General features: G+C 38.4%; 1 protein-coding gene across 3 annotated transcripts in view; it reads left to right on the top strand.

Moving 5' to 3' along the window:
• The window catches only part of GAS2 (growth arrest specific 2), an 87,913-nt gene that overhangs the window by 12,481 nt on the left and 49,757 nt on the right, over nt 1-25,675 (top strand). For all 3 annotated transcript variants that reach the window (XM_079310099.1, XM_079310101.1, XM_079310100.1), the window contains exons 3-4: nt 5,133-5,257; nt 25,367-25,508. In XM_079310099.1, coding sequence (XP_079166225.1) covers nt 5,133-5,257; nt 25,367-25,508 — 267 coding nt within the window. The remainder of the gene's footprint in view (nt 1-5,132; nt 5,258-25,366; nt 25,509-25,675) is intronic.

Genomic DNA, 25,675 nt, shown 5'->3' on the forward strand with positions numbered 1-25,675 from the left:
ATGTTACTGGACATGTAAATGGTGATGGTTTTGCAGCAGCATAGTCTGATGTGGGTTCAAATCAAACTAGAAAACATTATTGGGATATTGCACTTTATAATATCAATGAATATGATATATGGAATATCAAACAGAAAGTAGGCATAGCTAGAATTTGACCTTACCCAGTTGATAAATTGGAAAAGTGAGATACATGGTGCAGCTGGAAAATAATATTGAAAGAATTTTTAATCCTGAGACTTTGGATATTTAATTTAGCATGGACATTGTTGTGGGGGTTTTTGTTTAGTAATTGATAGTACTTTTGTGTGCACATTGCTAATTACTTCTGAAACTGTGTCAGAGAAGCTCAGAGATTCTGAGAGGACAGTTTGTCATTACAGCTCCATTGCTGAATAGATTTTAGCTGTCTGTACTCTGGGGGGTGGAAAAAGGACATTGCAGATGAAATCCATGTGTCAGATAGGATTAACTCATACAATATTGTACATTAGAGCATTTTCAAAATGGGACATGCCAGTGTTGTGGTTTGTCTGCTGGAAAGGAAGATTGTAGCCATAAATGTTGTGTCTCCTGTCCTTCTTCTCTCTGATGAGTTTTGGTGTCTCAGTCAAGAGGGGCAGTCATGAGATGTGTTAACCTGACTTGCTAGTCATAATGATCTCTTAGCCTTGTTTCTATTAGGTATGCAGCTGATGAAACATTTGGGAATGCTTTCATTGCTGATAAACTCCAAATTTTGTATATGCTTAACTTTGTAGAATGTTCTTGTGGATACTGCGAAGTTCTATTTCACCCTGAGTAAGCTGCTTATGGGAGTCAGCACACCTGGGCCACAGAACTCTTCTAGCAGAGGCAAAATGGCAATTTGAAGGGTTTGCTTGTCTGCTTTAGTCTCTAGTATTGTCTTGTTTCTTTGTGTATGTCTGCAAAAGTGAAATAGCTGACATCAAGAGGAGTGGGCCTCCTCACCAGGCTGTTGTTTAGGACAGGCACAGAGAGATGGTTTCCCTGTTTCATCTTTGGCAGTTTTGTGGACCTCTAATCTTTTTCCCCATTCCCAGAGTTTATTTACAAGCTTCAGGGGGCTATATTGTCTTTTTATCCCATCCAGCTTCATTTAGCATGTGGGACTGACTACATCTCTGGCATAAGCTGGGCTCCAAGGTTCCAGTCCTGAGGCCTCTTCTTAATAGGACAGAATCTTATAGCTGAGGGGCCAGGGAATGCAAGATGCTGAGGAATTGGACATGCAAACACTGAATATTGTTTGATGCTGTATAATATTGATAATGTAAAAGTTGCTTGGGTGCAAAAGTGAAGGAGGCTTGGAGAAAAGGAACAGAGGTGAGGATGTTAGGAGAGGCATCATGTTGAAGACAAAGCTAGATGTTAAAAATTTGTTGGAGAAGGTGTAAAGCTTGAGGTTGGAGAATGGTAAGTCTTCTGCAAGAAAACTGTTTTTCTTTGATTCTGAGTTAAATCTGTGTCAGCTTAGTGTTCTTGCTCACCTTGTTACTTAAGCATTCTGTAACACAATATGTATTTTCAACATCAGTTTGTTTAGATTGAGCCAGTGGGAAATAATTTTAAATGTATGAGTATCAAATGAGTATCAAGGTATTCCACAGTACTGATACCTCCAGTAATTCTGCTGGCACTGATACAGTTTCTTACTTAGTTGAGCTGCTTTATAGTTTTATCATCAGCATGTCTTTTGGAATTTTTTATATGTCCCTTTTCAAGTAAGTAATAATGTTTCAATGGTTTTAAAATTATTTCTCCTACTGTCAGCTATTGTAGGGAACAGAGTAACCTTGCCAGAAAAGAACCAATTTTGTATATGTATAGTCATTGACCTTAGTTTTCTTTATTTTTTTTATCAAATTTTGTTTTCTTTGGTTTACATGCCATGTGAATTGAGAGGTCAGTAGCCATTGTTTCAGTAGTGCCTCAGTATTGTAGATGTTTCAGAGATTCACTTGAGTGAAATATTTCTATTTGTAAACTACTAGTTTTGTGTTACTACACAAAATGTACAATTAAGATAACTCCATAAACAAGTTGTAGTCAGTCCTGCACTGTAGTTATTACATCAAGTGTAATAGAGGAGTCAACTAGATTTGGGTACTTGGGTCTTTCAGTCCCTCTCTTCTTCTGAGGGCTCTGGTTTTCTGAGACCTGTAAGGAAAGCTGTGTATTCAACCTTTTGGGCACACACGCAAGGCATGAACTCTCTCCTATTATTTTTTCGTGGACCTCTAGCCTGGTTTTATGAGGTCCCCTGGAACTGGGTGACCTTACAGACAGTTGTGCACAGTTTGCAAGTGGTAGGTGTTCAGGTGCAACTGTTTGACTTTTAAAGGGGAATCTGGTGATTGTGGTAAAAGAGAAGTTAGGCAATACTTGAGAGGTTCCTGAAAGCTTTCGTATTTCTGGGTTTTCTTCTCATACTTTCAGTGTTGTTTTTCTTATTATACCTAATGTTATTGCCATTCTATAAAAACATTGCAACTGCTTTCTTGCAATTATAGGGGGAGTTGTGCATTTTCAATGGATTTTGATTTTTTTTCCATACAAATACAGGTTATGAACATTAGCTTTACTTGAATCAATGCCTTTCTACTGTTAAATATGTCAATGTGTCTGTTTTAGCAAAGAAGTGCCACCTTATGAAGCCATAAAATACAGTGAATTGAAAGCTGACACCTAATATACTTTTCATTGGAGACAGATGTTCAATGCAAAACTCATTCTTTGAGGTTTCATAAAGGTGAATGGAACTCAAATGATCCAGTTTAGTGTAAAATATGCAGTGACCAAACTGCTAATGCAATTCGGTACTTAAAATAATATAAATATATTGTTAAATAGCAGAAGAAGAGCATTTTTCTATATCTTTGTAAAAAAAAAAAAATCCTTAAATAAGTTTTAAGGGTTCTATAACATTATATTATTATGAAATTATGCATCTATAAATCATAGGGCAGAAGAGATACATAGAATATATGTGGGGGGTGTTTTGTTTGCCTTTGTGAAAAATTATGTGTTGCAAATTAAAATATTTTAGTCTGTTAAAGATACTTGAAATAATTTTTTTTTTAGAAAAGGAGGTGTATATTATAAAAAGTAATACTCCTGTATTTCCTGTAGCATAGTTATTTTTAAAATTTAGATTTCTAGTGGCTTTAGAGCATTTTATAAAAATGCTGATGGAGCAAATGGAAGAATATGTAGGCTAGAATCTTGGCAAAGTCTTTTGAGATGCTGAGCTGTTCAGGTTTTTTAATGTCTGGGCTATTATAGTTTCAGTCATGGCTTCATTTTATCTGGAGATATGGCAAAAATATTATCAGTTAGGCATAAGCTAATTCTACATGTCTGCAGTGCTGCCACTGCTCTTTAGCCTGGAGAAGTCATTTATGTATACAGGAGCTATAAAGTCGGCTACATAGCAAATAGAATTAAGTGGAAATAAAAAATTAAAATCTTCATGTTGAAAGATATTTCTGAAGTAAATGTGTGTTAGAAAAAGCAAGTTTAGCTTCAATGAAAAATAGAAGTCTGCTCTATGTGAAGATGGTTTACTGCAACAATCTATCTTTTTTATCTTAACTTACCAAACTGAAAAGACACACATTTTGGGTTTTGCCCAAAAGATGCTAAAGTGTCTCAAAGTTTTTAGACAAGGGCCTAGAGAAATCAGCTTTCCTATAACATTTTTAAGGTCATACTGCTTTATAATGCTGCTATCTTCAGTTTTGTGACATGGAGTATCAGGTCACAATGCGTCAGCAAGAAGTTCAGAACTAATTTATATACTTAATTTTTGTTACTTTTAAATGTTATTTTCCCCTTCTTAGCAAAAAGATACAGGAAATATTTTTTTTTTTCTTATCTGGTTTGACAAAAAATTGCAGTGAAACTCTTCTAAACAGATTAATATTTTCAGTTTCAAGACATCTCATGGAAGCGGGAGTGGACCTGGATGGGATGAGGAAGCAGACTCACTTTTAAAAAATTTTTTTTCTTCTTCTTCTTTTTTGTTTTGCACATTAGACTATTGTTGCTAATACATGCTGTGTAACAACCTATGAAAAATGAGTTAATAGCTTTATGTCCTAAATGGCATATGTAAATACTGGGGGAAAAAAATCCTGTCTTAATTGGAAGAATAAGAATTATTCCTTGATGTTCTCTTGATATGAGTGGAAGTTAAAAGTGCTGAAAAATACAGCTGCTTGTCAACATAGTTTCCAAAGTAAAGGCAAATTTTTCAGTCGAAATGTGAAAATGAGAAACATCCAATAAGAAATTGGAATATTTTTACTTAAAATTATGTTAAAATCCTGGAAGTTTAGTCTAGGATGGTAAATAACTCCCTTCTCATCTGGGGTCAGCATGCAGTCTCTTCCAAGGGATGTAATTACACTGTTATGTAAGGTTGTCTGGCCTGCTCTAGGATGCAGCTGAAGTGCTGTGTCATATAGTGTGATATAAAAATTGATGTATTTTGAAAGCAGAGTATTTGAGCTTTGTTCTTTTAGTGAAAATATTAATCTGTGTGGCAAGTAGATATATAGCATGAAATTTCACTTTGTTATGTACCTAACTTTACTTCTGAAAAAGAGCTTTCATAGGAGCATTGCAGTCACTGTCTTGTCTACTTCTTGCAGGATCAGGATTTGTCTTCTGAAAACACACCACCCTTTCCTTTTTGACATGGTTTTCTATGTCTGTTACAAAACAAACTCTTAGCAATTCATGCTATAACTACACATACACACTGATGTAAACCATTTGCCTGCAGTACTCTCTTGTTTAAAACATTGTGTTGAAGCATCAGATCTTCATAAGTACAATGAAATATGTGGAGTTGGATATGCTAGAACTATTTTTCAAATATCACATACCTTCCCAAAGAAAGTATGGAGTTTTTTTCATAATTTTTTGTATGTCTACCAGTAAAGTAGTATTAAGGTTATTCACAAAATATTCAAAGTAATGCAAGTTTTTGAATTAAAGCTTATTTCAAAATATTGTCTGGATTTCTTTTGATATCTCTTTTTACACAAATGCAGTCTATATCATTGCATGCTTTCTGCCCTGTTAAATTTCTTTTTGCTGTTCAGGTAGAGAAATAACAGCAGATACCTTTATGGAGAAATTGGATAATGGTGCCTTGCTTTGCCGGTTAGCTGAGACCCTGCAGGAGAAATTTAAGGAAAACAGCTTTGATGCAAACAAGCCTGGCAAAGTAAGTGTTTGTCAACACTCTAACATTTCATATGGTATCTGATGTATCTGACCATTTTGGTACTGAGATTTTTTTTTTGGACAGTTAAGAGATTTTTATATGTGGAGGGGTGGTCAGGGTGGGGAGGTAATTGTTCTTTCAAGAAAAATTACAATATGAAATTGGGGGAAATAATGCTTAATTGGCATTTATTGAAGTATCTATGCAAAGCAGTTACTCAAAAAAGTACTTGTAATATGTGGAGAATAAGAATAAACAGTATCTAGCAGTGTGATGTGGTAGGTAATAGTGAAAATATGATCCTTGTATTTATTTTCAAGGGGAGTATTGAGTGTCTGTGTGGAGGTGTCTTTTCCTCCAAAAACAGCTCTAAGGAGATCAATAATAAAACTCTATAGTTGGTTTTGGTGCCTTGAGTTTAAAGATCCTATTGCTGTACTGGAAGGGGTTTCAATAAAGAGTTGTAGGAATGACATGGAAAATGTGAAACTTAGGAGATACTTAGGAGTTTTGGATACACTTGTTTGAACACAACCTTGCTTCAATTTAAACTATTCTCATGGGACAATCTTACTGGGAAACATTCAGGAGTGCAGGAAGTTTATTTCTTAGAAAAGTAGAATTAGATGGTTGACACATTTACACATTCAATGTGAAACTGTTCTTATTATTCTGGTTGCATTCAGATACACCTTCCTTGAAAGCTAAAACAGGCAAATGAAGAGTGGGTAAGAAAAGAGGCCAAGAACAGAAATCACATAATGCATTTTCTCTTCTTGGTGTTTCATAACTTGTCTGTAGCAGAAATTAGGGCATGGTATAAATTTTATCAGCTGGTCTGAGAAGTGACAGTCTCCTGTCAGTTGTACCTGTGTAAGTTCTTTTTCTTGGTTCCAAGTTCATAATCGTTGTTGTAGAATAAATTCTCACATTTCCTAGTTCAAATTATAATCAGGTCTTTGTTAGTAGAAGTATTGGGTGACTTTGGAATTCCTCTTTATAATATGGTCTGACTTGTCTTCACCTTAGTGTCATGGTAGTTTTCAAGTGAAAAAACAGATAGGGCAGTCTTTTTGTCTGAGCCTAGGAACTAAGTAGGCAGAAGGAAGGGTTACTTGTACTGTTTTTTGTGTTCTAAGCAAATTAGACATTTGCAGTCCCATATGTGGTCATTATTTACATTTGTTGGTCTTTATTTGTCAGGCTGGTACAACTGACAATACATTTAAAGGGAAAAAATCTACTTCACTGTTACTTTCTCAATGTATGTTATTTCATACTTAGTACAGTAAGAATTCAAAGAAGTGGCAGAATAGATTTGTATCACTGTATACTATTAGGGAGCAGTTCATTAATCCTTTCAGATTTTAACTCCTTGTATAGCACTCTTAGGCAATAGGACTAGTCTTCATGGTGAAAAATCTGACTTTGGGATACCAAAAACATTTATGAGGAGATAATGCTGTATAAAATTTAGCATAGAACGAATTCCACCATCCTCCCCTGAAAAAATTTTAATGTATTTTATTAATAATATATGTGAAATTTTGAAGCCATTTGGCCTTTGCTCTGCACAGGAAAACAGAAACATGTTCTTTCACTGAGGTGCCCTGATGACTTCATTGGCAGCTGGGTGAAGCCACTGATTTCTATTGAGTTCAGCCTCTATCAAAACAGATAACAAAACTTTTCTATCCATATATGTAACTTCTAATTGTTTTAGGTAGATGCAGCTGATATAAAATGAGCCAGAAGGATCACCTTGCTTGCTATGCCAGCTTGCATCTGAGTGAGGAAGGCAGGATAAAGATATGGTTAATGGAGGGAGTGTGTGTAATCTGACTGAGGCCTTCCACAAGCTTGAAGATCTGGTCTGTTTTCATAAGCAAAGTTTCTCCTTGTATGTGAACTTGTTCCTGTGGATTCATGGGTATAGTTTTGTCTTAAAGGAAGATGATCCTGCTCTGATGAAGTCCTTATGCAGCTCTTCGGGGCTGTCTGGCCAGTTTAGCAACTATAGCAGTAGATTTAAGAAGGCATTAAAAGCTAATATTGCATTCACTGATTCATCAGATTTTTACCATAATTCCCTAAATTCACATTGCAATACTCTACAAAATAGCAGAGGTTAAATCCTATTGCTTCTGATGCTTGTGCAGTATGTTTCAAGTCAATGTCAGTTTTGTAATTTGTAAACTAAAACTGTATCATTCCCTGTCTTATTAGTGAGCATTGAACTTCCTTCAGATTTCAGGAATCCCCTAGGTCAGCATCAGCTATTTTGAGTGTGGAGTAAATTGGGAAAACAGAGGTCCAAAACGTTCCCAAACTATTGTTTTCCAAATCTGGAAGGAAGATCATCATGTTGATATCAACACTTCTTTTTGTGTCATGTGGAAACACTTGGGGATACTGGGGAAATTTTCGAAATACATAGGAAACTACTGGTAATGTGACTTGGGGATAGAGATTTAATAGTCTGTAAAGGAGATTAAATGGTGTGTGATGCAAAAGTAGTTTTCTTTCCTGGAGAGTCAGAGGCAGGCAAAAAAAGGCGTAACTCTTTATGCATGAAGGAGATAATGAAGTTGCTTTTTATGAGTGACTGCATAGGTTAGGATGCTTGAGTGTGGAAAGAGGCACATATGATGGAACTTGCAAAATCAGGCATGGTGTGAAAAATGGTCAGTTTCTATACAAATACCATGGGATATTGAATGAAGCTGGTGGAAGCCAAACCAGCCAAAGGGAGTCCTTGTTTACATACAAGCTGAAAAATCTTTGTCAAGAAGTGTTCAAATTAACCTGGCTTCAAGTAAATACTGAATATGGTATTGGAACAGAGATCTCTTGGAAGGCTGAATACATCCTTCCTCAGAGATGAGGAAGTTATTATAGCTGAAAGTTATTAGAACTTGAGAAAGCATAAGAATCACTCATAGGTTCTGTGTGTTACTGTTTCTTGGGGATGAATAACCTGCTGGTTGTGCCAGTGGACAAAGGGAAATCTATTACTAGAGTCAAACTTCAAAGAAATTAGTTTAGATTATATTTGTAATTTTTGTTTCTGTATAAAGCTTTTTTAGGACTGAATCCCTGCATCTGAAAATGCTACCTGGGTCACACTCCACTTTGGTATTTGTTTTTCAGGAGAATGATGTGGGAGCTAGAGTACAGGAGTTTGACAGCTTCTGGTGCCCTTTATGCTGTCTCTGCATGTTGCTATTGTGAGCTTAATGCCATAGTAAGCACCTTTGGATATCATAATAGGTACTCTGTGTCTCCCATGACTCTAGCTACTTTGGTTAATCATTCAGTAATAAGATATTAAAAGCACTTCAGTTTCTGAATAGGAAGCATTTTAAAATTGTTCCTTTGAGAAGATGTTAGGTTCTAGGATTCTTTTGCAAGTCCCAGAAGACAATGTTCTTCACTGTTAAGCAGCCAGACCATGCTTCAAAACCTGCTTGTTCTGAAAGTATTGATGTTGTATCTGATCCTTTGTTACAAACAGACAAGATTTTTAAGTTTTAGATGGAAATGGAATTTTTAAACAGGGAGGGCAGTGTGACTATATAAAACATTTTCTAAGAAGTAATGTTTTCCTCTTTCTGGAGATTTTTAGGGTCTTAAATCTTCTAATGTACATTGATACCAGTCATCTCCTTGTCATTTTATAAATCTTAATGAATGTTCAAGATTTGTATGGTAGTGAATTGTTGAAACTAACTGTGATGCTGCCAGTGGAGTACTGTCTTGAAACTACAGACTTCTTATTATAGCAGCAGTTATTCCATAAAAGTAATTAATATTGCATGATGCCATTTTGTAATTTTCTCCTGATCTGCATTTCTTCCCCACAGTTTCCTGTCAGTATTTTACCTTTCCTGGCAGATTGGAGAATTGTACAGCTGTACAAACAAATCCAGAGCATCAGGACATGTGCAATATACACAGAGCCCATATTTGATTTGGTTTGGCTTAGTTCAGTAAGACCATTAATAAAGATTTTTAAATAAACATGAATAAATTGTGTTAATTGTTGTTACCATTTTTGTAAGCAGGGCACAGCTGCCCACCATGCTTGAAGCTGCTGATACATTTACAAACACTCCACTTAAAACAATGTCTTGGTGAAGCAGATTGAAGGTGAATTATCTTTGAGAGTCATGTTATGCATTTTAAGAGTTACAATTAAAAGAATCAGTACCAAATATTCAGAATTAGATCTGGAATCTGGATCTTGCTCATAGACTCCAGATGACCAAGCTGAAAGTCTGATTTAATCAACGTGATGGTTTTAATTATGCTGTAGGCTTCAGTTTCTCAAGATTTTCTGTGTCCTGTAGCTGGAGTGAATGTATGGTATTCTGTAAACTTGGTGCCTTGAACCTGTCTGCCCAGTGTAAAGAGACATCAGCTGCATCAAAGCCATATTGAGGTGCCCTCTGTAAGTTATAAATCTAACTCTCCAGTTGAGAATTTCATTAATAGGGCTGCATAAATTGTTAGGTTATGAATAGATCCTTTGTGGTCTGGAGCAGCAATTTGCTTTTCTACACATTTGTACTTTCTGTACTTTTATTTTGCAATAAAAGCTCATGGAGCAAATTTCTAATCATATACATTTTAGATATGGCCCTCAGTTACTTGGAAGGATTAAAAAAACTACAGCATTGCCTTTTTGCGTATTACTCTTTCTAGTGGCAGACTGATGTGGATGTGAGAGGACAATAATGATCTTGCAAAACAATTCACAAGTGCTAATTCATTTAGAAGGAATAATTTCCACAGGACTGTAAAGCTGCTTGTTAGAGAACTCTGTTTCTCAGACATGTCAATAACTTTCTCTTTGCTTGGGTTGCTGCCAGGTTTCTTGCAAATACTATAGGATTTGTCTGCAACAGGTCACATGCAAAAACCTTCTATGCCTCAACAAATACTCCTACAACTAAAGTTTATGCTTGCAGGAGGATTGCATGGTAGGATAGGGTGCTGTTGCCCACAACACTATGAAAGCAGATTTCTGAGCAATTCCAGAATATTATGTATTTGTCTGCTTGGCATGTTCTGGGTGAGTGCATTGAAGAAGTGCTTACAAAGGTGTTAAATGCATTTCAAGCTATACACTGTGTTGGAAGCAGAGCTGTACAATCCTGGAGGGAGCACCAAGACATCATGTGTCCTGGATTTTTCTTCTCATTGATAGTTCTTACCCTTGGGAAGGCAAGGTTTGTTCCCTTGTTTGGCTGAAGCACAATATATGTGAACTGGCCTTGCTCTTTTCAGTGAACCTGAGGCAGGGATTCTCCAGCTCTCTCTGCTCCTGTTGCAGAAAAAAACAGATTTTGTATCGCAAGCTAATTGTCAGGGCATATTCAAATATTTAACTACTTGGAAGCTCCAGCATTGGAAAGCACAATTCAGACTGCAAATCAGGTTTTGAGGATCAAATTTTGATTTCTAATAATATAATTTATGAAGAAAACACAAAGTTTTCTTCCATAGATTTTTAAGTAACATTCACTTCATATGGATTGCTAATACTTAGAGCACTTCATAAAATTTATATTAAACCTGGATGTTTTCATAATATTTTTGCCATTACTTCAATCCATGCATTAAAAATAGAGATGGCATGTTTTCTGACAAATTTATAAACAGCCATTTTTAGATTTGCTGGATTTTACATCTTATGTGAAATGCATTGTAACATTCCTATTACTTATTTTGTTAAGTACTTGAAACAAACTGTAGACATCTTTGTTGCAAATCTTTCTATTTGGCTTTTTATTTAGACTACTAGGAATAGTCTGGAACAGAAATGTAACAGACTTGCATGGAAATTACCTCATAACTTGAGAAAACAACGTAATTTAGACCAACTGTCTTCAGTTTACTGTGAAATTCTTAGGTCTGAGTTAATGGTAGTAGTTCTATGGGAGTAATGAATAAAGAAGAACTACAGAATTTGATGCAATTACCAAAAGTGAGTCTTGAATTTAAATATAAGCCAAAATTTCTGAAACAGAGCGACTGGTGAATGTAAGTGATGATAGCAATGCAGAAGAAAACAAAAGTCCTTTTGAGGCATAGACATAAATTTATAGCTATAATTATGTTTGTTTATTTAAATAAATATTCCAATTTGTGCTTATGTAAATCAGTCCCAAATGCTTCAAGTATGCTGTAGAGCTTTGCTCTTAACTTGAGGCTGATTTATAGATGATTTAGAAATTTGGTTGTATAGACAAACACTCCACCATGTTTTTCAAATCATGAAAGCTTTTAAGTTCTGCACCTGTTTATAATTCCCTGGGTTCTAGAAATTTCCTTGTGGTTTCTAATTGGAAAATGTACAGAAATTCAGATTCTTTATCATAAAGACAAAGATGCAATTTTTTAATGAAAACTTAATATCCATGACTTTGGAGCATTAGATTTAGATGCAGTAAGGTACATGCTAAATTCTTCCTGAATGTTTTCAGCATCTGCATAAAAGTTTTCTTTGTTAAACATCTGGAAATTCAAAAAGCAAACAGATAAAGCATCTCAAAAAGTTCTGTACTTGTTTAGACTGTCTAGTTACTTCACAGCCTTCTTTGACACTTGTCTCATGGGAGGTAAAGCACTTTTTGGAGCTAATCTTACAGAAAGGGCTGGGAAACTGTCACCTTGTCTTGCACTTCAGAAGGTCACAAAATATAAGATTGATCATTGGAAGAAAACCATGTGAAAGAGGAAGAGGAGGTATAATAGTAATACAGCTGTAGGTCCAACATTATTTTTTTTAATAGCTTTTTTAATAGCTTCTTCCATTTGTTCTTTAGACTGATAGTAAAAGCCTATTCAATATAATTTCACAGATGAAAGTAATATGTTATTTGACCACAGTGTCAGTGAAATTATGGAAACCTTTTTCTATATGAAATATTAGGACCTGTATCACAGTATAACTAGGTTGGAAGAGACCTCCAAGATCACCAAATCCAACCCACACCTTAATTAGACCATGGCACCGAGTGCCACATCCTGTCTTATTTTAAAACACATCCACGGATGGTGACCCCACCACCTCCCCAAGCAAAGCATTCCAGTACTTTATTATTCTTTCTGTAAAAAAATTCTTCCTGACATCCAATCTTTATCTGCCCTGGCACAGCTTGAGACTGTGTCCTCTCATTCTGTCAGCTGCTGCCTGGTAAAAGAGACCAACCCCCACCTGACTACAAAAACCTTTCAGGGAGGGTGATAAGGTCACCCCTGAGTCTCCTTTTCTCCAGGCTAAACAACCCCAGCTCCCTCAGCTGTTCCTCACAGGGTTTCTGTTCCAAGCCCCTCACCAGCCTTGTTGCTCTGCTCTGGATGCACTCAAGTGATTCAATGTCCTTCCTGAACTGAGGGGCCCAGAATGGACACAGCACTCCAGGTGTGGCCTCACCAGTGCTGAGTACAGGGGAACAACGACCTCCCTGCTCCTGCTGGCCACACTATTCCTGGTACAGGCCAGGATGCCATTGGCCTTCTTGGCCACCAGGGCACACTGCTGGCTCATGTTCAGTCAGCTGCTGACCAGCACCCCCAGGTCCCTTTTCCACCTGGACACTGTCCAGCCACACTGTCCCCAGCCTATAACATTCCAGAGGGTTATTGTGGCCAAAATGCAGGACTCAGAACATGGACGTATTAAAGTCATCCTACTGGATTCCACCCATCCATCCAACCATTCCAGGTCTCTCTGCAGAGCCCTCCTACCTTCCAGCAGATCAACACATGCTCCCCCTTAGCATCGTCCACAAATTTACTCATGAAGGACTCAATGCCCTCCTCCATGTCATCAGTAAGAATACTGAACAGGACTGGCCCCAGCACAGAGCCCTGAGGGACACCACTGGTGACTGGCCACCAGCTGGGTGCACTGTTCACCACCACTCTCTGGGCCTGCCCATACAGCCAGTTCTTAACCCAGCAGAAAGTGCTCCTGTCCAAGCCATGAGCTGCCAACTTTTCCAGGAGTTTGCTGTGGGAGACAGTGTCAAAGGCCTTGCTGAAATCCAAATAAACAACACCCACAGCCTTTCCCACATCCACCAGGCAGGTCACCTGGTCATAAAAGGAGATTGGGTTGGTCAAATATGACTTACCCTTCCTAAACCCACGCTGGCTGGGTCTGATACCCTGGCCATCCTCTAAGTGCTGTGCAATGGCACTCAGTTTAAACTGTAGCTGATACTGAGGTCAAGCTAACTGGCCTATAAGTACCAGGATTCTCCTTCCTATTTTTTTGTGATTGGGCCAGCTTCCAGTCATCTGGAACTCACCAGTGAGCCAGGACTGCTGGTAAATGATGGAGACAGGCTTTGCAAGCTCACCTGTCAGCTCCCTCATCACCCTGGGATGGATCCCATCTGGGCCCATAGATTTATGAACATCCAAGTGGCTCAGCAGTTCTCTGACTGCCTCCTCCTGAATAATAAGGGGACCATTCTGCTCCCTGACACTATCTACCATCCCAGGAGGACAGCTGTCCTGAGGACAAACTGTCTTCCCACAAAAGACTGAGGCAAAGAAGATGTTAAGCATTTCTGCTTTCTCCTCATCTGCAATTACTAAGTTCCCTCCCTCATCCAATAGAGCACAAAGACTGGTCTTACCCTTCCTTTTACCATGAATATATTTGTAGAAACATTTTTTATTATCCTTCACAAAAGTTGCCAAATTAATTTGAACTAAGCTTTGGCCACTCTAATTTTTTTCCTACATGCCCTAGCAGCCCCCTTAAATACTTCCTGAGAGACCCGACCCTCATTCCAAAGATGATACATCCACTTTTTATTCCCAAGTTCCTTCAAAACCTCCTTGCCCATCCAGGCTGGATGCTTGCCTCAAGATCTCTGTTTTGAAGCATACCCACCTTTCCTGGACTCCTTTGTTTTTAAGGGCTGCTTCCCAAGAAACTCTTTGAATAAGTCTCTTAAATAGGCCAAAGCCTGCCCTCTGGAAATCCATTGTGAAAGTCTTATTGATGTTCCTCCTGATGTCACCAAATATCGAGAATTCTATGGTTTTGTGATCACTGAAACGATCAAGTGGTCTCCAACCACCACATCTCCCACCAGCCCATCTCTATATATGTGCAAGTGGTCTAACATAGTCTCTCCCCTAGAGTGCTCACTCACCAGCTGAGACAAAATGTGACCCTCCACATACTCCAAAAACTTCCTGGACTGCCTTTTTTCTGCTGTATTAAGTTCCCAGTAGTTAAGTACTTGAATTAAGTACTGCCATTAAGTCTGGCAGGTTAAAGTCACCTACAAGAACAAGGGCTGGTGATCCTGAAACATTCTCAAGCTGCTTAAAGAATAAGTTGTCCACCTCTTCTTCCTGATTGGGTGGATGATAAAAGACTCTCAGTAGGATGTCATCCTTGTTGGCCTTCCCCTTAATTCTTACCCATAGGCATTCAACTCCATCATAATTAGTTTCAATGCCCAGGGCATCAAAAGCCTCCCTAATGTAAAGTGCCTCTCCTCCACCACTTCTCCCTTTCCTGTCTCTTCTGAAGAGCTTGTAGCCATCCAGTGCAGTGCTCCAGCTATGTGATCATCCCACCAGGTTTCTGTGATGGCATCACATCATAGCTTTGATGTTGCACCATGGCTTCCTGCTCCTCTTGTTACCTGTGCTGCATGCATTAGTATATATGCACCTCAGCTGGGCTACTGATTTCACCACTAACTCAGGTTTACTACCCTTGGGCCTGCTTTCAGAGAGCCCAGTTGCATCCCCTTCCCCCTTCAAGCCTAGTTTAAAGACCTCTCAGTAAGTTTGCCAGTTCATAATCTAATATTCTTCTGCCCTCAACAGAAAGATGGAGCCCATGCAGTTCCAGCAGGCCAGGTGCCACAGAAGTTTCTCCATTTTCAAAGATACCGAAATTCTGCCAATGACACCAACCCTTGAGCCACTTGTTAATAATGTGAGCGCTCCCATTCCTTTCACTGTTTTTCTCAGTCACCAAAGGGACTGAGGAAAAGACTACCTGTGCCCTGCCATATTAACCATTTAACCCAGTACCCTAAAGCCCCTTTTAATTGCCCTAACACTCCTCTTTCTAATCTCATCACAGCCAGGTAATAATCACAGGGCTAAATCAGCCCAGGAAGTCTTTTAGTGATGTCCCTTATCTGGGCCCCAGGGAGGCAGGACACCTCCCTGTGGAAGGGGTCCTGTTGACATATGGGGCCCTCTGTTCCCCTCAAGTGCAACCACCCACCAAGACTACCCTTCTTTTCTTTTTGATGTTAGGGGTGGTAATCTGTCTCACAGGTGAAACATAATTGGGAGGTTCACTGGTAAGATCATTTTCTTCTAAATCATCTGGCTGACTCTCTAAATCGAGGGTCTTCTACCTATTCTGAAGTGGCACCTGGCTAGGGGATGGGGGTCAGGAGGAATTTTTACTATGGCCTCCCCAAACAGGGACCCACTTCCACTCCCCTTCATTGACCAAGTGTCCTCCTATTGCCTGACAATGGGAGGTTTGGGAATCTTCTGACCCCCGGTGGGCCTCCCTCAAGGATGGGAGGGTGGAGCTCCACCAGTCTATTTCCCTTTCACTTTCCCTAATACTCCTTAGTCTTCCAGCTTCCTCCCTAAGCTCGGCCACCAGTGAAAGGAGATCATTTACTTGTTCACACTACTGGCAAGCTTCTTTTACAATGCCCCCTGATACCATTCACACATGGAATGGGTCTGTACAGGTGCATCCTTTTTTGAGGGTTCTACTTGATTACACACATTTGTACTTACTACAGTTTTCAGTCATGTACAGACATTAGTAACAAAAACCCCAAAACCAACCAACCAACAGAGCCTGTGTAACTCACAAGAGCCAATGTGTAACATGTTTTGATGAACTTCAAATGTTTAGTTAGAATTTTTTTAAGCATTGTCCTTAACTTCAGTTTTTCTGGAATAATTAAGGGGTAAAGAGATTTTGAAATTGCTGTTACTAAAATTAGTTGCTTTTGCTAAAATTTAGTGGTTTTTATACTTTATTTTGAGAGAATCATGCCCCCTTTAAGAACATGATGTTTGATAAAATATAATCATGGGATTAATAAGATGCTTTTCAAAATATATCCCATGAAAATCCAGACAGATTTCACCAATATCTCATGGAAATATTTTCTCATGGAATAATTGCTGCTTATTGGCATGTTTATTCACAAGCCGTACTAGGTGGCAATAGCACAAACAAATGCAATTCTCCTGTTAATAGCAGTTGTTATTGTTAATAACCTCCCAATTTTTTTCTCGTTTAATTATAATGAAAATGAGGGAAATTAAGAAACTAGGATTCTTTTGTCTTCTTCTACTCTTTGCTAGTTCAACTCTGAGTTCTGAGGTTGTGTTGGGGAAGAACTCAGGATCATCTACTGAGGATAAGGTGTAATTGCCCTCTGAGAGAACAACTGTGATAAATACCCCATTCTGTTAAAATCAAACATTATTGAAGAAGCCTATTATAAAATGCAAGTTTAAAAATTCCCCATCTAAATGTTAATTCTGAAACCCAATGATCTAAGGAAAAAATACCGACCATTTATTGAAAGTGAATGAACTACTGAAGGTAGTGCCAAGTAAGGTTATGGAACAGTTTAAACTGAGTGCCATTGCACAGCACTTAGAGGATGGCCAGAGTATCAGACCCAGCCAGCGTGGGTTTAGGAAGGGTAAGTCATATTTGACCAACCCAATCTCCTTTTATAACCAGGTGACCCACCTGATGGATGTGGGAAAGGCTGTGGGTGTTGTTTATTTGGATTTCAGCAAGGCCTTTGACACTGTCTCCCACAGCAAACTCCTGGAAAAGTTGGCAGCTCATGGCTTGGACAGGAGCACTTTCTGCTGGGTTAAGAACTGGCTGTATGGGCAGGCCCAGAGAGTGGTGGTGAACAGTGCACCCAGCTGGTGGCCAGTCACCAGTGGTGTCCCTCAGGGCTCTGTGCTGGGGCCAGTCCTGTTCAGTATTCTTACTGATGACATGGAGGAGGGCATTGAGTCCTTCATGAGTAAATTTGTGGACGATGCTAAGGGGGAGCATGTGTTGATCTGCTGGAAGGTAGGAGGGCTCTGCAGAGAGACCTGGAATGGTTGGATGGATGGGTGGAATCCAGTAGGATGACTTTAATACGTCCATGTTCTGAGTCCTGCATTTTGGCCACAATAACCCTCTGGAATGTTATAGGCTGGGGACAGTGTGGCTGGACAGTGTCCAGGTGGAAAAGGGACCTGGGGGTGCTGGTCAACAGCTGACTGAACATGAGCCAGCAGTGTGCCCTGGTGGCCAAGAAGGCCAATGGCATCCTGGCCTGTACCAGGAATAGTGTGGCCAGCAGGACAGGAGGTCGTTGTTCCCCTGTACTCAGCACTGGTGAGGCCACACCTGGAGTGCTGTGTCCATTCTGGGCCCCTCAGTTCAGGAAGGACATTGAATCACTTGAGTGCATCCAGAGCAGAGCAACAAGGCTGGTGAAACAGCTGGAGCTGAGGGAGCTGGGTTGTTAGCCTGGAGAAAAGGAGACTCAGGGGTGACCTTATCACCCTCCCTGAAAGGTTTTGTAGTCAGGTGGGGGTTGGTCTCTTTACCAGGCAGCAGTTGACAGAATGAGAGGACACAGTCTCAAGCTGTGCCAGGGCAGATAAAGATTGGATGTCAGGAAGAATTTTTTTACAGAAAGAATAATAAAGTACTGGAATGCTTTGCTTGGGGAGGTGGTGGGGTCACCATCCGTGGATGTGTTTTAAAATAAGACAGGATGTGGCACTCGGTGCCATGGTCTAATTGAGGTGTTAGGGTGTGGGTTGGATTTGGTGATCTTGGAGGTCTCTTCCAACCTAGTTTTTCTGTGATTCTGTGAATCCTTGTTTCCATAGGTACTGTAGGGAGGTCTTTGCCTTCACTTACACTAATGTCTCTCTCTTATTGTCTCTGTTTATAAAATCTTAATACACTTTAAAAAAATTAATTGAAGTGTCTCTCTTGAATGCACTCTAATTGTAGTCACTCTATTTAATGCTATTATTGCATAATAAAAAACCAAACCACGATTGGTATTTCCATTTGGCCTGCTAGCATTTTCAGAGGGTAGGATTAATAGCTTTTAATATTTGGTGCATACGTGCCTGGAGTTTGCAAGTTATTTCTTCAGGATTTTGAAAGAATGTTGATAAAAGTGAACTTGGAGTCATGGATATTTTACAGGCATAGATGTGTAGAAGTTTTAAAAGCCAATTTATAGACCTTCCCAAGTCTCTGTATTATAGTGACCTAATCCCACCCTCAATTATAGAAATTGAATGGGAAGGAACAGCATCTGACATCTGTTTAGGTCAGCTCTCTGCTCTGATGAATTGTGCTCTCTAGTGCAGGATTCCTGGTTGTAGATCTCTGTGTGTTTCCCAACATTTGGCCTCTGAGGGATGAACTTCTAGCTGTGACAGACATTGGGATTTTGCCTCCCTGTGTTGAAATGCACGTGTCCTTGGACTACATTTAAATTACTTATTAGTGAAATAATGACATGTGCTTAAGCTGGTGAATGAAGCTTTTGCCTTGCTGCTTTCCAACATTATTTACTTCTGGGTGTCACAGTGGCACAGTGGATTGAATAGTCTCTTGTATTGCTTGGCTTTCTGCCACACTACTGGAAGCAAAAGCTGCATTGTTTCTGTGAAACTAGTTTTTTATTACTAGTAACACTGTCTTTTTTAGAATGTCAATCTTGCTGTGTGATGAGTGAGCCGTGTCTTGGACAGAAGACATAGGAGAAAAAAGAGATGAAAAAATGCTTAACTTTTAAAATTATATTGTTAAATTAAATTTATTTTTTATATATGCTTACTTTTAAGAAGCTACAGGAAATTCCGCATGGGAGAATGTGTTCTACTTTGACACTTAATAATATGGTTTAAGCATTTATTTAGTCCCACATTTATTTCAGTGTTTTAGTCTGTATATTTCTATAAAGGCTTTATGATGTTAATTATTTTATTGGCATATTGTAAATCTGTTAGGGATACCAAAGTATTGACAAATGCTTTCTTAGAATCTAGGAAGTTAATAATGAGTGATTTTTGGCTTTTGATGATTTCTGCAGTTATTATATAGGGTAAAAATCTGGTCAACACATGATTTGTAAACTTGAAATCCAATCTCCTAATCAATTAAAATGACATGGTATGACAATGTAACGACTGTATTTCACTGAAGGGCAATGTTTTGCTACTCATTAAGTGAATTCTATGGGGTGCTTTCTTTGTTGTAAGTTCAGTGTTACTGTTCATTAATTTGGAAGTTGTTCTTAGCTCTATGTCTGTGGAAAAGTTTGACTTTTTTTTTGGAGTCTCCTAAGCCTTCAAAACTTCCTTGTTGAGTTTTTGTATTCTAAATTTTTCTTGGGGTTTAACTTCTATTTGCAGCTTTAGGAAGGCTGAGAATTTATATTTATTTTCTTAGATTTTTTTTTTTTCTCCAGTGGGAAATGCTTAATTTTAAATTCTATGTATGCATTTAGCACATTTTTTTGACTATTAGTCCAGTTGTTTAAGAACACTTGAGCAAAATGAGGAAAGAATTGGAAGAGGAAAAGGATTGGTACTGGCCACAGAGCTAAGTTAAAAAGCAAATTATAGAAATTTTTGAAATAGATACATGTTTTATATAGCTGATATGATCACATTTCAATATGAATTTATGCTCACATAACACTAAATGGCCTAGAAAGTCACCACTGCAGTTAGTTGCTGCATAGCATAATTTCCCCCATGCACCCCCCATTTTGGTTAATGTAGGTCATAAGGAGATAAAAGCAAATTTTTCCTAACAGTACCTAGCTAACTGTAACCCTCCATCATAGCAGACAAATTGCTCACCTTTTTATTTTTGAATAAAAATAAAAGTGACAGTTCAAAATGTCCTGAAATCTTCTTTTCAAAGAAGGAAATATGATGAGCAATCTTCAAAATACGACTCAAGTCTAAGTCTGCCATAAATAAGTGAGGTTTTTTGCATGTGCTCATGAACTCATTTTGGAAAAGCAGTACAAAAAATACATTTTCCCATGTGATTTCAGAGCACCGATGTAAGAGAGTCCCTTTTGGATTTAGAAGTGAACCTGACAGCATTTTTCCAGGATTGCATCATATGTTTCACTCTCACTTTCACATCCTGTATTAAACCACATGCATACATGTCAACAAGACAAGATTGTAAAAGGAGTGTGACTGGGGAATTGTTTTCCTGATACTTAATAGGAGTAATTGCAGCCACTGCTGCTTCAAAGCAACTGTGGTTATACTATACTATGTCAACAAAAGTCAGTTTTGCCATGTGGAAACCTAATTATTTCAGAATGATCTGTTAGAAAGCACTTTTGAAATAATCAGGCAATTTATTCAACTCAGTAAAAAATATTTGTGCATGAAACCTTTCTTAAATAAAAGCTTTCATGTGTTATGGTTTGAGCAGTAAAGTGACAGTTTTGGAAATATTAAAAAAATAGACTTCTGTTTAAGAGGTGGTAGGGAAATTTAGTAGGTGATTAGAAAATATGAATATTTCCCTATGATTTGTGTGATAAACCTGGCAGGGCTATTACTGAATAGAAAAGAGGGTGGGGTGTTTTGCTTTTTTCTTCAGCAAGAGCCTAATATTGTGGGAAATGGGACAAAATTTCAGTATATTTTAGTGAGATCATGTGATGTCAGGGATATTTGTCTGTGTAGTATTTGCTCCAGAAAATGACTTGAAGCTTTTGTGGTCTTTTTGGTCGTTAAATTGTGTAGTTGTTGTTTGCAACAATGTCTTGTTTTTACATGTGGTTGTTGGTCACTTCTGAGCTGTTTAGGACATCTGTTATTATCACAATTTTGCCTACTTAAGCATGATGTTCTGTACCTAGACTCTTACTATTTGCTGTGCAGCACTTACTACCGAAAATGTGTTTTCAAAAGACACTGTAATCCTTATAATTGTGAAGGAATGTTGCAAGTTCCATGAATGTCTAAGCTTCATAGTGAAGCTAGGTTAAATGATGTGTTTAAAAGTCTTAGTTGTCAAGACATAGAATTGTAATGTATGGATGGTCATGTGTATGAAATTTCAGGTGATTACTGACTCATAAACCATCTGTTCTGAATTGTGCCTCATGAAGAAATTCTGCATTCAGTCACTACAATACACATAAATTGAAAGATACAAAATATTTAGAACCAGATTTATTAATGTGTTGTTAGTGCTGGGGGCCTAGTACCCAAGGGTCACTAGAGATTTTCTGCATTCCTGCCAGGTATTGCAGTGCCTTCCCAATGGCTCCCTAAAAGAGAGGCTGTGCAGGTTCCCTTGGCTATCTCCTCACTTCTGTCTGCTTTTGTACTGCTGAAGGCTCTGTGCCACACAACAGGTCTTGGTCTCCAGGACCAGTGCTGGAGGCTTTCTGGGCTCAGGGCCAAGGAGAGCAGATGGGTTGTGCCCACACTGAGCCCAAATCTCCACTGATTGCCAGATGGCAGCCACCAGTCATGCCCACAAGAAATTTTTTTTTGTGTGGTTTGGTTTGGTTTTTTGTTTGTTGGTTTTTTTGTTGTTTAGGTTATTTTGTTGTTCAGTAGTTCTAAGGTAATCCAAGTGGTTTATTACAGACTTCCAGAAAGTGTTCAACATCCTTAGCAAGACTTGAAATAACATAGGCTATTTATTATGATTGTGTCAGCACAAAGCAGTTTAAAGGTACAGAATTGTCTAGAGCTGGAGAGTTATGTGGAAACAAACAAACCCAGTATGATGTCACCAGCCCTCCTGAGCTGTTCCTGGCATCAGAAACGGGGTTTTTTTTCTTGGAGGAGATGCACTAGTTTTCTGCAAAGGCAAGCCTGAGAGCAAAGTAACACATGGACACTGTGGCAAAATCCAGAAATGGGAACTGAAGAGGGAACTGAGAGATAACATGATTTGACACTGCAGATCTGCTCTTACACATAAAGTAGCTGTACCCTTATCTCCTTTCCATTCTCTCTGAAGTTTTTATGCACAAGTCTGCAAATGCCAGGAAAAATGGAGCTGGCTTCTTGGCACCTTGTTCCTGTCACAGTGCTGTTCATCCATAACAGATCATCCAGAATTTGTGCTTTTAATTTGACATAATAAATAAAAAATTACAAAGAGTATTGTAATGTCAGATAGAGTTTATTTGGTCCTCTTATGTTGACTACTAACTCAGTTGATTCAACATCCATGTATCACTTCAGATAACCTGGTCCAAGCAGAGGTGTTTCTGGTTTCACTGAAATGCTAAAAACCACAGATTAGTTGTCAAGACTTGAGGGAATCAAAATACCTTAGTAATTGTGACCAGCCTCCCCAGGACCCTGACCTGCACTCTCTGTCCATGCCCAAAACCTCCCTTTTACCTCAGCCCTTTTTCTTGCCAGAGCTGTGTTATGAGCAGACCATCTCCAGCCTGGCTGCCTGCTTGCTGGTTTTCATGGCCAGGGCCTCAGTTAGTGTCTGTTTCCAGCCCTTTCCAGCCTTGTCTTCTGCTGTTTCTGACTTTCCTTCCCTGGGCACTGGACATGACGTGGCTCTTCCCCCTCTCACATAGCAATTGTCTAAAGCTTGTGTGCTTTATTTGGAGCTCTGGGGCTGCACCACTGCCTGGGCCAGGGTCAGCCTTTGGTCCTGGATTGTTTTCCCTCATAGAGCAGCCCAGGTCTTGCTGCTCTCTGCCTATTTCCCATTTTTCTGTGTTCCAGTCCAATATCTTTGCCCACATTGCTTGTTTCTCTTTTTCACTGAAAGAGGTGAGATTGAGTTGAACCTTCTCTTAGAAATAATTTGAAGAAGGGACTTCTTTAGTTTCTGCAATGTTTTGTGTAAGATTTTAATGAAAAATCATGAAACAGAAGTTCTGTTTCAACAGGTTTCCTCTGCAGCCTGAATTAGCTGACTTTCTTCCAACAGGCTGCCAGAGGCTTGTGTGACTCCTTTTAAAAGAAGTGAGTACTTTTAAGACTATTAGATTTGTCTGGTTAAAATCTCTAGTTTATCTAGCTAAAATCTCCTGGGAAAGGGTATAGGGAGAAACAGAGACAGACAAATGCTGCCTTACTTCTTCCTAAAGACTAAGACAATGAGAGAAAATTCAGTGGGAGAAACAGTCTTTACAGGATAAGTATTTGCCTCAGAAGAAATGCTCATTGTTTCTTTGAAGAAATTAATTAGTGTGATGTGAAAAGAGTGCCAGCCTAAAAACTGTCTAGTGCTGACAGCTTTTTACGAACTCTTTTTTTTTTTTTTTTTTTTTTTAAGAAAAAATAAATCACTGACCTGTGAGGAACTGAGCATTTTTTCCACTTTTTTCTTTTTTTTTCCGTCCAGAAGAATAGAAAGGGGGCAGAAATAATGTTTTAAAACTTCATTGTGTTCTGATATGTAATATTGTTCCATTTCTAGAGCCCCTTGAAAGAACTCATGTTTTATAGTGTTTTTATTTATTCTGGATTAGAGAATAGCTGTTTCTACTTCCCTGCCTTCTTCTTGCTTTCCCCTCCTTGTTCCAGGATGGTCCAGGAAGTGGTATGGTATCTGTGACATAAGGTTTACCTGGATTTTTGTTTAAAATACCATGCAAATTGATCAGTGTTTTACATAAATTACAGAAAAGTATTAACATCTCCTTGCAAAATAGTTTGAACCGTAAGTTAATTTTTCCAAAACAAGAAAATTGTGTAATTGGATAAGAATCATGGGGGAATGAAAGCTAGATGGAGATTTGAGGAATAGATTTAAATGCATAAATCTGTGAGACATACTTATATATCTAAGACAATCCATTAGTCCCCACTGTCACATTGATAAGTACTATGGTGTTTATGCCTGCAGTTGTTCTATTTTTAGTTTATTTGGCTTATTCGGTAGACAGCAGTGAGTAGCTCTGTGCATGTAGACATATTCTGCCATTACATTGCTCCTTCTAAGCTGTTCAACACTGGTATTATTATGTTGCTAGAAGCTGTTAAGGGGAAGCCTACTTCTGTGTCTTTTTTCCCCATTTCCAGAAATATTAAGGTAGGAATGAGAATGAGTATTTTCAGTTTTTTACCTCTTGTCTCACTTTTGATTGAGTAACTACTGACTTCAGAATAGAAGTAAACATTTTCATAAATCAGCATTGGAAAAACAGTGCTTTCAATCAACGTAAGGTCTGAATTCCTCCATAATTTAGAGATTCATAAAGTTACATAGCAACAATGTTGCATTTTCTGTCTTCACTTGGCCATGTATTACAGCTATTTTTTATTTGAGGAAAAGAAACCTTAAGTGAGAATTAAATGCTAAGGATTTGTTTTTTATGTGTCTCAGTAAATGTACCAATGCGGGCAGCAGGATTGCTGTGGTAATTGCTCTGTTTGGTACAAATAATGATGTTGTATTAGTAGCATCCAGTCTGATATTGAAATCATGTAAATGGAGCTACTTTGGTACAGTGAGAGCCTGTCTCTATAGACCTTGGCTTTGTAACTTCAGAATTTACACTCCTGTGTTTGCACTGAGACTTCTGTGTGTTGTTAAACAGAAGACAGTGAGCTTGCTGAAGTGTTTGTATTCTTTGGGCCTCAAGACCTATTCCTTTGCAATATGATTACCTCCTAACATAGAAGTGAAAGTAATTCACCCTTAATTGTGAGAAAGTTCAGTTCCTAGTTTAAAGTCTGTCTTTATAGTTTTTTTGGTTTTTTTTTTTTTTAGTTCAGTGAACTGGACCAAACACTAAATCCAAAGCCTGTAGTTATTAATAATCCTAAGTAGTTAATGTTGGTTCAGCTCTCAACTTCATTGAGTGGAATTTTGGAAAAACTTTTTGGTTGGGAACTTCACGCTGTGAAATTTACTTCTCATGCTTCTTTGCTTGGAATTCATTAGTGGCCAAGGAAATAAATTGGTGGAAGTTACCCATCTATGCAAAACTTGCACAGTGATTTTGTAATACTTACGTATTGTGCTAACATGTACATTTAGTTATATAAAGAATTCCTGTTTTTCAGACCTTACCAGTTAGGAAAATTCCATGCAAAGCCAATGCTCCTTCAGGATCTTTTTTTGCACGGGACAACACAGCAAATTTCTTATCCTGGTGCAGAGATGTAGGTGTGGATGATACCTGCCTGTTTGAATCAGAAGGTTTGGGTATGTATTTCTTTATTCTTTATGTAGTAGTTGGTAATTTAAAATAACTTTTCCTTTGTGTTTAGCCTTGAAAGACAGAAAGGCTTTTAATAGGTCCTGGCTCTAGATCTGACCTGTGTTTGACTGTGTTAATTCTGCCATTTGTCTGTAGACTGAACAAATAAGGT

The sequence above is a fragment of the Erithacus rubecula genome (assembly GCF_903797595.1).
Source record: "Erithacus rubecula genome assembly, chromosome: 6".
NCBI classification, from domain to species: Eukaryota; Metazoa; Chordata; class Aves; order Passeriformes; family Muscicapidae; genus Erithacus; species Erithacus rubecula.